Source organism: Gavia stellata, chromosome 10, assembly GCF_030936135.1.
Source record: "Gavia stellata isolate bGavSte3 chromosome 10, bGavSte3.hap2, whole genome shotgun sequence".
Classification (NCBI taxonomy): Eukaryota; Metazoa; Chordata; class Aves; order Gaviiformes; family Gaviidae; genus Gavia; species Gavia stellata.
The window spans coordinates 3,644,561-3,657,170 of record NC_082603.1 but is presented as its reverse complement, the minus strand read 5'-3'; the positions used below and the strand labels follow the sequence as shown (position 1 = coordinate 3,657,170).

At 42.3% G+C, this 12,610-nt stretch overlaps 1 protein-coding gene across 1 annotated transcript in view; it reads left to right on the top strand.

Moving 5' to 3' along the window:
• C10H1orf21 (chromosome 10 C1orf21 homolog) overlaps positions 1 to 12,610 on the top strand; it is a 129,806-nt gene that overhangs the window by 69,293 nt on the left and 47,903 nt on the right. The window contains exon 3 of the mRNA XM_059822156.1: positions 7,272 to 7,366. Coding sequence (XP_059678139.1) covers positions 7,272 to 7,366 — 95 coding nt within the window. The remainder of the gene's footprint in view (positions 1 to 7,271; positions 7,367 to 12,610) is intronic.

The following is a 12,610-nucleotide window of genomic DNA, read 5'->3' as shown; positions in this document are numbered from 1 at the left end:
ACTGTTTTCTCCCCCCCCACCCAGTAATTGTTTCAATATTATAAGTTGATATGCTCATTTATCACTGAAATTGTTATTAATGAATGCTGTTTTTCTTTGTCACATTGCCATGGCAACTGGGTGACATGTTTGAGTAGAATTATCTGTTTCCAGATGGAGATCTTCATTCATAAGATTTGCCTACTGAGAATTTTTGCAGCATATTCAACTTAAAAATTCTTCCTCCCTTGCCCTTCCAAAGAGTTCTGTGCTAGAGGCATTATGGCTTTCTGGTTTATATCCTGTGGTGGATTTTGTGGTGGGTGTTATGCCTGACAATATTTCTGTCTTTTATTTGTAGTTCATTTTTGTTGTTTTTCTTTCAATTCCATTGGGAGGCTTTTCTTCAACTCGGTATTTGCTATGGCAGTCCTGTAAACCCATTCCTCACTGATTTGAGTTGTTGGAAATCTTCTCTTTTTCTATAATATACCACACAATGAAAGACATACTTTTATGCATGGAAGAAGCATAAAGATATATTTCTCTTTATGATATACCACACTCTGAGTGATAGTGTCCTAAAATTTTTATCGTATTCACTACTGGATTTTCAGTTTTGCACATGAAAGAAGCATAAAGATCTTTCACTTTTGTTCGTTTTTCATGTAAAACTCCATTTAGAAAAAAAAGTATTACTCTTTAGCAAGACAGAGCAAGGTAAATATGCATAGAACTTTGTATAATTTCCTTTATCCTGAACTTCTTACAGTTTTAAAGGTCTCGTTGACTGTCAGACTTGATTGAGATCAAGTAGGACCTAATCAACATTTCAGGATTTCTCTGGGTTCATTTCTAATTGCTCAGACCAAAATATCTTAAAATGCTGTATTTGCTTTAGTAGACGTCGAAAGGTGAATTTAGCATCCTTTACTTCTTCAATTCCAGGTGCACTCTTACCTTATCAAGCAAAACTGGGTTAGCATTTTTTGCAAATACCTGAAGGTGTCGCCTTTAGGGAAGGCATCAAAGGCCCATTCCTCCATCCAGTCTTTAATCTAATTTTCATGTTCATTTAAAGCCATGCACCCCATGATGCCCTTCAAGGTATGTCTGTTGCTTAAACATCCATTCTTTTGCATTTGCAGTGCTTTCATCCTGACAATAACTTTAGAACATAGCATAAATAGCTCAGTGTCTGTGGTTTCTGAACACCCCATCTTACATATATGTATCTTACCTATAGAAGATAAACGTTATCTTCATCTAGTCAAAAATCTATATATAGTTGTGTCCTTCCCAATAATAAATAGTGCAAGACCTGTCTTCTCTAAATACTTATTTGAATTTAATTGCTATATTTAGTATATTTGAAATAGTGGATGCTGTCTTATCTGTGAAGAGCAAGGTGTTACGCATCAGACTCGTTTCTTCTCCATTACACCAACTAGCAGCGTCCTCCCTAGCGAAGCTGCTTGCTACCACCTTCGCCTCCTTTGCACCCTTTGGGTTGCCCTTTGGGTTGACTGCTCATTGCAGTCAACAATCGTGGCTGGGAACGTGCTGAATATTGACTGGTCCCATTGCGTTCAGGATTTGTTCTGCATTTCTCATGTCAGGTCTCTACTTGAACAGACTTGTGACGGGCCCATAAAAATGAAGAGATTTTACAGCTTAGCTTGAGCTGGGGAAAAAAAATGGGAGTTCAACATGAATGTGAAGGGTAAAATTTCTATCACTGAGAACTGTAAATGCCAGAGGGAGGCCTGCGAGCAAAATTTAGTGTTCCTCCTCAGATAGCAGAAAGGTTGCAGGTGTAAATATCAACATTTTAGCTGTGATTCAGGTAGTTACTCATATTTAAGCAGCCTAGGTCAATGGCTATTGAAATTAGTCAGAGGTGGGGGGTTTCCTCAATGCGTTGGCTAGTTCAGAGAGTGGATGTTTCCAGGTATGCCTTATCTTACCTGGGAAGCTGTAGGGCTTGTAGTCAGCTGGATACTCCTCCTTTTTCTTTCTGTGGCAGTATAATTACTTAGCTATTTTCCCCCCCACCCTTTGAAAGTGGAATCATATCTATTTATACCTACCTCCAGCAAGTGACTACTCAACATGAGCTAATGTTGCCAATATATTGTATTTGTGCTCCCTATTTTAAGGAAAATATTTTGCCTATGATAGGAAATTATGAGAGCTTATGAGTAATAATATTGCTTCAAACTTAACATTGCTGATCCGTTCCCTTCATCTCTGTATCTGATAAAACAGTTGTTCCTGGCTCAGGTCTCTCTTCTGCTCCCGTTAACCAAAATCAGGTTGATCGCTCGCTTTCCACAGGCCAGCGCTGTGTTCGCCTGTTTGTCTGATATTGGTACGTGCCCCGCTTGCTCAAAACACGTGGGTTTGATGGAGTTGGAGCTGCTTGGCTCTCCTGTCTGTTAATCATTTATTTAGGCGCTGAAGCCTGAGTGTTGGCTGCTCAGCCTGCTTCTTCCTTAATGTGCCTCATCCCCAAAAGGCAGTCTCTTGGCCTTTAAAGCAGGTCCTCAGCTTTAGATTGTGTCAAATTTACATTGCTTTTTGAGACACAGGTAGAGATTTCTCATGCTCAAACACATACCGTATAACAGATCCATGACATTAGTATTAATTTTGTACGACACTATTAAGAGTAATTCTACTAACACCTACAGAAGCCGGTGTCTTCTACTTTGACCTCCTGAATTTCTTTTATCTGTATTCTCCCAAGGAGAAGGTGGATTTCTCTGAAGTAAGACTTGCTAGTTGGCATGGTGTATTCAACTTGTCCTGAAAACGTAGTGAAAAATGACTGGTTTATTTTTGGAAACTTTCTTGCTGCTGCATGTCTCAGGCGTGAATTGTCCAGGCATCTGTACTTCTCCTGCAGTTGGTAGGACGGAGGGAAGAGTATCGCCAACTGTGCTACGCTGCACGGATAATTACAGTACTGTATTCATAAGTAAAGTATTGGGGGAAAGCATGTTTACTAACCCGGCTGGAAATATCTGTGGAAATTACACAAGAAAACTGTGCAAAGTTCTTTGCCACCATTTCAGGGCTCCTTGATGCATCTGGCAAACAATGCACCATTTGAAGGATCTGTGCTCGTGTTCAATGTGAATTTAAAATTATGTTTTTAAGAACTTTTGTTGATGATGATCTCTAAAAAGACTTGTGTGGAGCTGAAGCTGGAAAGGAAGCATAGCCTAGAAATTCACACAACCACAAAGAGTGGGAACAGGCGGCCTGGGCAGCTCAAGTATTCCTTTAATGTCCTGTGTCCAAGTTGTAATCCTTACCCTCGCCTGGCCTGACTCTGTCCATAGGTTCTCTAACATTGATTCTCTTTGTAAATCCTAGACAATTCAGGGAGTTCTCCACTGAAGTTAATAGCAAGAGGAGGTCTAAAGAAAACATTGGACCAATACCGGTTGAAGATGGTCACCTGACTAATAGGGATGAAGAAAAAGCAGAGGCGTTCAATGCGTTTTTTGGCTCTGTCTTTAGTAACACTGATAGACCTTGGGCTGCCCGCTCCCCTGAGTCGGAGGCGGGAGGTGACTTTCCATTTGCGGACACTGAAATTGTAAGGGACCAGCTGTATCAGCTGAATGTTCACAAGTCCATGGGGCCTGATGGGATTCATCCCAGAGTTCTGAAGGAGCTAGCGGATGTTACGGCAGGACCCCTCTGGATTGTCTACCAAAGGTCTGGGGAGGTCCCCGCTGACTGGAAGCTGGCCAGCGTTATCCCAGTCTCCAAAAAGGGCAAGAGGGAAGACCCAGGGAACTCCAGACCTGTTAGTCTCACCTCTTAGGGAGAAGGTTGTACTGGGTCCTGTTGAAAGGCATTTAAAGAATAATGCAATCATCAGGCACGGTCAACATGGGTTCGCAAAGGGAAGGTCTTGTTTAACCAAGTTGATGTCCTTCTGTGATAAGGTCACCCACCCAGTGGATGAAGGGAGGGTGGTGGATGTAGTTTCTGTGGATTTTAGTATGGCTTTTGATACTGTCCCTCGCAGCATCCTTCTGGACAAGTTGTCCAGCTGTGGGATGAGCGGGTTCACGGTGCGCGGGGTGAAGAACTGGCTGAGGGGCAGAGCTCGAAGGGTTGTAGTGAACGGGGCTACTGGGAGGTGCTGTCGACTCTCATGAGGGACAAGAGGCTTTGCAGAGGGATCTGGGTAGATTGGCGCATTGGGCTATGATTAGTGGGGTGAAATTTAACAAGTCGAAATGCCGGATTCTGCACCGAGGATGGAGTAACGCTGGGCACAGGCATCACTTGGGAGAGGAGTGGCTGGAGAGCAGCCCTGCGGAAAGGGGTCTGGGGGTGCAAACCGCATCCTGGGGTGCATCAAACACAGCATGGCCGGGCGGTCGAGAGAGGGGATTGTCCCGCTGGATTCAGCATTGGTGCGGCCTCACCTCGAGTAGTGTGTGAGGTTCTGGGCCCACCGTTTTAAGAAGGTTGTGAAGGTCCTTGAATGGGGCAACAAGGCCGGTGGCAGGGCTGGGAGGAATGTCCTCTGAGGAGCAGCTGAGGACTTTGGGCTTGTCTAGTTTGGAGGAAAGGAGGCTGAGGGGCGACCTCATTGCTCTCTACAGCTTCCTGAGGAGGGGACGTGGAGAGGGAGCTGCTGAGCTCTTCTCCCTGGGATCCAGGGACAGGACGCATGGGAATGGTTCAAAGCTGCACCAGGGGAGGTTTAGACTGGACATTAGGAAGCATTTCTTTACCGAGAGGGTGGTGAAACTCTGGAACAGGCTTCCCAGAGAGGTGGTCGATGCCCCATGCCTGTCAGTGTTTAAGGGGCATTTGGACAATGCCCTTAACAACACGCTTTAACTTTTGGTCAGCCCTGAAGTGGTCAGGCAGTTGGATTAGGTGATCGTTGTGGGTCCCTTCCAACTGAAATACTCTCTATTCTGTTCTATCCTATTCAAGTTGCCCGGTAAAAGCAGCACAAATTTCTAAGTAGTAATGCTGCAATCATTACAAGAGTGTTGTCATGATGGTGATGATGAATATTGGGAAGTCAGGTACCAGCAAGTCCTCAGCTCACATAGCTGAACGGCGATGCCTGGCAGCACTCTTACAATCAGTTAGAGAAGAAATAAAGAATTAAGTTTCTAACAAAAACCTTCCTTTCCTGTCTTGCCTCCATCTTATCGAACTGTATCAAACTTTCATATATAAATCTGATTATAGTGATTATCAGTCACGGGCTCATCAGTGCCCTGGTCCACTTGCTACAAGAGATGATGTCTTCCATGGAAGCATCCCTTACATGCAGTCTGCATAAGATGGTCTGCTACGCGGGTGTGCGATCACAATTAATCTCGTGGAATAAGCAGGAGACACGTTTCAGAGGTTATTTTTGCCACGGAACAGCAGGACCTCCATACCTTACTTGTTTTTTACAAGGCTGGGTTGAACATGCCTCTCTTTTAGTTAATGTGGACCAGCTGCGGGTTGTGCAAGCTTCCTTTGTGCTATTTTCTCTTTCTCATCTGTTTTCCTATTCAAATCCGTACATACCACAGTGGGAGTTTTATGCTTTTTCTGCATGTGGGTTTTATTGCTAATCACAGCCGAGATCATTCCAGGAGTGAGAAAAATGTAAGTTAGATATTACAATCAATCAAGTACTTCTAATTTTCAGGCTTTCTTGTGTTCAGCCTTTTTGGTTTTATGAATTGTCACCTCCAGACTACCTAAATTCCATTGAAAAAAGAGAAAAAAAGAAATGTAGAGAAGTTCTTCACATTTATCAGTCTAATAATATTGCCTTAAATTCTTCCATCTCTTTTGACACTCTGCATCTGAGATGGTGCTATTTGATAAATTCACGGTTTTATTTAAACTCTATAATAAAAAAAGCATATAGATATGGACGAGGCCAAACGCAAAAAACATGTTGTATTTTTTTAAAAGATGGTTTTTCAAAGTTAGGCTTATTTAACTTAGATGCCCTGTGCTTAACAGTTTCCTGAAAACAAGCTTCCTTCTCTGTTTTTCCCTTAGCAAGTGAGATAAATTGCTTAAAAACCCAAAGAAAAAGAATAAAGTTTGTGCGGTTTCTTTTAATTTGCCTAGGTTTTGCCTTTTATTCCCAGTGTGCTGTGTCTTGTTTAAATCTGTATTAACATTTTAAACTACTATGGGGTAAAGTTTCTCTTCTGCATTATATATCCTGGCTGGAGGAGCGTGGGCGCAAAACTCCGGGTGTTTTCCCAATAGATTCACGTGCTACAAAGATAACCGGAGCAAAAAGCTGTAGTAGGAGCTGAGAAAAGGCAGTGTTGGTACTGCAAGCACTGTGTTCCCGGGCCAGAAGGAAGAATCGCCAAATCCCTTCTTCTCCTACTAAAGGAAAAAAACCCCAACCTTTATTCAAGTTTTGGTGAGGCTGTTTACTGTGGGATAGCACATGTATGTTCGCTAATATTTCAGTACTGGCCCAGGAGCTGGGAATTTATTATTTGAAGAGCTGAAACGCCAAGCTGATAAATATTAAGGGCAAACCAGGAATCTTACTTTTCTTATTACTTATTTTCACGCTGGATTTCTGTCTGGGTAACATGCATATGCAGGAAAAATGATGGTGGGAGGGGGAGTGGGAAGAGGAAGGTGGTCAGCATGGGACCTTTTCTCCAGAAATCGTTAAATGACTGTGCATTGTGTACCTTTTGCTTTAGCTCAGTTAAAACACTCCAGGAAAAACAAAATAATAAAAAAAAATGCCGTGTGGGAGGGGTATTTTCCAGCTTTTAACTTTAAATTTTAAATAGCCTTCATCAACGTTGCTTTTTAAAAGAGGTTTTCTCAATGCAAGGACCATCCGTGAGCAGATTCCTCTGTGTAGTAACTACTGTTTGCCCACTGATAATAAAAATCCAGGGAGGATGCAGGAGGACAGAACTTGTTTATATGAAATATATTGTACAAAAACTAGGGAGTTTGGGGAGAGTACATACCCCGACACCCCTGTTCCTGGTGCCGTGGCTATACTAGACCAGGGAGGTACTGAACAATTTCTGGAAGCCAGAACTGGAAATTCTTACTGAAGCTTCAGTCAGAAAACCTTGGTATCAGTCACGTTTAAGCCTTTGAAATGATATACGTGTAATTTTTAGTTGCTTTGCTTAATTAGGGTCTTCTCTAGTCAGCTGTTTTGGTTTTAGTTTGGTTTTTTGCCCAGCTGTTGAACTACACTGGTTCAAAAATTTTTTTTCTTTTTTTTTTTTTTTTCCCTTGGTGCTCAGATGAGTATAGGATCAAACCAGTGGAAGAGGTCAAATACATGAAAAATGGGGGAGAAGATGATCAGAAAATAGCAGCCAGGAACCAAGAAAACTTGGTAAGGATTGAACTTATCGCTTATCTAATGAAATAACGTGGCTCTGCTTTTGTAATGAAATATGCAACGTGCAGCACATTCAAACTACAGCTTACACGCGGCAAGAGGATTTTCTCCAAAATGTCATAACTCTCTGTGAAGCTTGCATAGAAGGTGCAAAATATGACTTTTTCCTGCTTGTCTTTCTGAATTAGGCTCTACTTGATCTTGGAGCGAGTGCTTCCACGATTATACTCGCTCACCTCCTTTGCAGTTCTGAATATACGCGCTTTGAAATGTATGTGTCTATATTGCAAACGAGTTGGTAGTAAACCAGCAGTGCGCTGACATTAAGAAAATGACCTACTTATGTAGATATTATTTGCTCTGTGCTTCCTGGTTTTACGTATTTTAAAATTCACAGGGAAGGCAGTTCGGAATAGAAAAAACAATATATTCATAACACAGCAGTCGCAAGAATCATTTTGTGTGTGTTTCTTCTGCCCTGATTTGAGTACCTTGCCGGCTCACAGTTCCACTTACGGCAAGGAAATCTCAGGTAAACTCCTGGTACTACTTGAAATAACTAGGATGCTGTTGAAGCGGCTTAAAAATCACAGTTGAGTCACTTCTGGCATTTCTGAGAAGTCGTTTCTTCTCTTCTAAAGCCGAAGGAATGTCGATTTTGTAATTGGCTAACTGGGGCTTTGCCCAGTTCAACTTTTTGAAGCCATCTCACAATTATAATAGTTGGGCGCAAAATTTCACATCTGATTCCACTCATTCATTGCAGCTTTTCTTCACGTAGAATTGTTTGGGTTTTTTTTCCTTCCATCAGTAAGACCGAAGGGGGAACATCAGCAGCAGATTTGAGTGGAGCCATAACCATTATCACCAGCTGAGGATTTGCCTTTTGCCCATCATCGGGCAGCTGTAGAAAAATCCAGTTTGGGATTATTTCTTCTCCCGAAGATGAAAGTAAGCTCCAGGCAACCTGGATACTTGATATTCCTTCTTCTAGACACACATACTTGCGTTACACAACTACACATGCTTTCCTGGAGCAAACAGAAGAGTTTATTTTGCTGTCTGCTGTCCTTACCTCGTTGCTCAAGTGGTGGCTGAACAGCACACAACACGATTTCTGCTTCGGTCTCCAGACCAAGTATTTGCCACCTGCAATTTTGCATTGCTGATGCTCCGGTGAACGGCGTGACTTCAGCTGGCAGCAGGATTTTGAGATTTTTTTAGGGCCTCAGAAACATTGCTGAGAACATCGCCTTTTCTAGCATCATCCGCAGTGCATTCAGCGTTATCGCCAACGTAAGCACGTTTGTTTTGAGCTGGAAGAAGTGCGACTGCAAGAATTTTTTGCTTGGTTTAGAGACCCCGCTGCTTTGTTGCTAAATGGAGAAAAAGGAAAAATTAGCACAATCCTCAGTTTTTTTGATTAAAAAAATGGAAGAAGTCTAGCAGGTTAAATTTTAAACTAGCCTTCAGCTATATTTAGACTATTTGCAGAAGGTAACATGCCACCTGAATGACAAGGAGGTAGCGTTCAGGAAGGCTGAGGTGACGCAGTCGCTGAAGTTGTATTCAAAACTAGGTAGAGATATTTTGTACCTTCATTAGTGCCTGCTTTCTTGTAGCGCCTAAGTGTTAGCCTGATTAAATTTAGGAAGAGGCATTTCTACAGCACAGTGCTTATTATTTTATTACTGGCGGGTCATGTTTGATGGGAGCGGTGGGTTTGTTGGAAAATATGACTTAATATGGAGTTAGAGGGCTGGTATAGCTCTCTTCTCTGTCATATCTATTGGGAGAAAAAAAAAACAACACCAATAACGCAAGAAAGTCTTCAATCAGACAGGATGTATAAAACAAAAACCATCTTGCACACCAAAAAGGCTTTATTTTCCTTTTCCTCATCTTACTATAAGGAGATTACATTGTCTGTAATGTATGCAGTTTTTTAATCCTGGGAATTGTCAAGTCCTCGTCACTCCTGGGTTTTTTTAAAGGGGTTTCACTGTTTGAGTTCCCCTTAGTAAACATGTTTTAGTTCACTGCTTAGAAGATGGGTTAAGCTACCCATCACTCAGGCTTTCGTTTTCTTAACGTGTGAAAAGTTGGCAAGCGCTTACATAATCCCATCTTCGCATCAGCCATTTCCAGGCAACAGAAATTTTAGGAACAAGAAAAGGCAGTCGGAGAATCAACCAGCCCTTTCCCCCCCCCTCTCTTCTTTCTTAATCCCACGTTTCTTTATTGTCACAGGGCTGCTAATTCACATCTCCTTCAGAAACGCAGCCCGGATGAGATGTATAACCTGAATGTCATTATAGTTGGTTCCCTGGGAACTGCTGCGGTGTGGGTTATCTTATCTTCTGATACTTGTGCTTGAATTATGTTATTCAGATGCCATGGAATTTTTCAGTCCCATTATCATCACTGTTACTTTTTTAAGGTATTTTGAAGTCTCGCTTAAAAAAAAAAATCTCTGCTCAAGTGCAAATAACACCTCTTCCCTTATAACTTAGGCTCTTTGATGTGGTGCCATCTCTGCCTTTGGTGTTCCAATATTTCTGAGTCGGGGGGGGGGGGAAAAAAGTCATACAAGTAGAGAAAGAGAATGGGAGGACACAGCAGACACCAGGCAAATTGTCATTTTGTCCTGGAGTCCTGTGGTCAGGGTGTCCCAGGCTTTTATTTTGTTTAAGGAGAGAGCTGGAGATGGGCTGGTACGAGCGTGGTCATCCCTGGGAGAGAGGAGGCTCTGTCAGTGAATCACCATCTTCTCAGCTTCAACCTGAGGCTTCAGCAGGGCTCAAAACTTGAGCAAGGCTGACATTGTAAAGCAGAAATACTCCTCAAGATGTATTGATGTGGAGGATGGCTGTGCTAGGGCTGTACGCCAGGTGAAACAGAAGATGCTCCGTGTGAAGACATTTTCTGGCAGAATCAAAGGTCTCCTTGAATGACAATGTAGGCTCTTGATGGGGGGGAAAGAAAGGAAATAAGAAAAGATAAAAAAGCCAAGCTCATTTCAGACTCTGTCACAGTCAGTTATTGTTTTCCTGCAGTTCCCTCGTATCCATTGGCCTGATTCACTTCTTTATCCAGGTTGTTTCTGCGGTTCTCCGCTTGCTGCTGGGATCTCTCCGGTCCTGGTTTCATTCCTGGTACCTCTGGCTCCCGGCACCTTCCCAAGCATCTTGCCCGGGCATCTTCACCCTCAAAATCAAACCACTCATGTTGCCCTCGGTGGGGAAAATCTTCAGCTGCCATTAACACATCCTTGTATCCTGCAGACGGGAATGGGACGTAGCAGGATTAGGTGCTGGAGACCCAGCGTTTCGCTGCATGGTGGCACTTTCCGCCACGTGCTTCACTAGCTGCTCAGCTGAAAGAGGGACGTTTGAGCCAGATCTGCAAAGAACTAGTAGATAGATGAAAGAAGTCATTTCTACTGGTTTTCAAGACTATGTACGGTTTTTAATCACAAGTGTTGGACTATATATATATAAAAAAAAGACCATGGAAATTGTGCTAATTTTCAAATGAGATGCGATTGTGCGTAGAAGCTCGTGTGGTGGTGGTGTTATCATATTATTACCATGGTGTGGTGTTATTCCCGGAGCTGAAGAAGCAGCTGGGATGGTTATTTGTGCATTCGAAAGCAGAAGAGCTGGCTGCGATGGTTTATCGGGGTCCTGGACTGGCGTGGCTGGGAAAGCAGGCGGGCTGGCTTTGCCCGCAGCGGGTCAGGCTCCGGCAGGGTTGTTGGCTCCGGCACAGCCGAGACGATGCTGTCTCCACGCACAGCTTGGTGCCAACGAACCAAGCCAGGTGATGAACCCCTGTGTTAAAACTAAACCTCAACTCCCCCTGGATCCGCAGCGGCTCAGCAAAACCCCGCCGGGGCAGAGGTGAGCTCTCTCGCGTCTCCCCATTTTTTGGGGGGGAGTGTAGGTTGTTAATTCAGTATTGAACAGCGTTGAGAGGTTTTTATGGTAAGGGTTCTCCAAAACAGAGTTTTACCAACTTTGAGTTTACCACTCAGCAGGTCTGGATGGAGTTTTTTGGCCCTAAATATCAGCAAAAGCTAATCGTGGCTAATCGCACATGCCCCATACCTTTGTTTGTTACTTTGGAAAGCTAAAATGCTAAAAATCAGGAAGTATTACCATTTTAAAAAGCTAAATCTATTCTAAAACATACCCGCTATGAGCAGGTGTGACCGGAATAAAGAACACATTTTACCATTTCTAAAGATCTATTAATTTTTTGTTTGGAAAGGACTCACGGTTTAGCTCCACAACATCATGTTAAATATACAGAGTACAATCATAACAGCCTATTTAACATTCATAATAGGACGAATTTAATCATCCTCATTTCCATACTCTCGCAGCACTAATGGCTTTCCATTGTAAAATTTTATTGCCAGAAAAGGTGTGGCGTATTCGTGCAGCTTAGCATTGCTTTGGCAAACTTGATGAGCTGGATCAGTTTTCCTCTGAGACGATCTAGAATAGTACAGATACCTCCGAAAATACCAATATGTAAAGCTACGTATTTTTTTTTTGTGTTAGGTAGTTAACTCGATATTTATTGCCGTTCAGTTTTTGGATGTTTCTGTAACTTTTACTATTAGAAATCTTCTTCTGCTCTTCATTGGCACAAAAAGGCTACTTATTGGGATTTTTTTATGCTTTGTTATCCAAACCCTCAAATCAATTGGGCATAATTCTCTGTTTTGTCCTGAAGCTCCGTAGTGAAATTGCATGTTAGAGCTTGAGATGAATTCCTGCTGGAGTTGGAAGAAAATTGCCTTTCTCTGTTGTTCTTGCTATCTCTCACTCCGCCTTTAATAACACGAACAATATTTTGCCTTTTTTTTTCTCCAAGAAGTATAAATTTCCACTCCACTTACCTGCAAATGTAATTTTTGTCAGCCTTGCGTGCGCTGTTATTTCCTAACTACGTCTCCAGCCTCTCAGCCCAGCTGCTCTTCTCCATTTATCATTCAGCTCTGTAATACTTAGTATTGCAAAACCTCAGTCTTTGTAGTTCCGTATTCAACACCAGTTATCACTTTCTGCAGTCATACGTTAAAAGTAGACAGTAGTATCTGATAGATGAAGTGTATGAAATTAAAAGCTTAGCAGAAAATGAAACAACTGTAATAACTATATAAAATGTAATATGGGAAAAGGAAGATACCTATTTAAATATTTATATTAGCTGCAGTATGCAAAATAT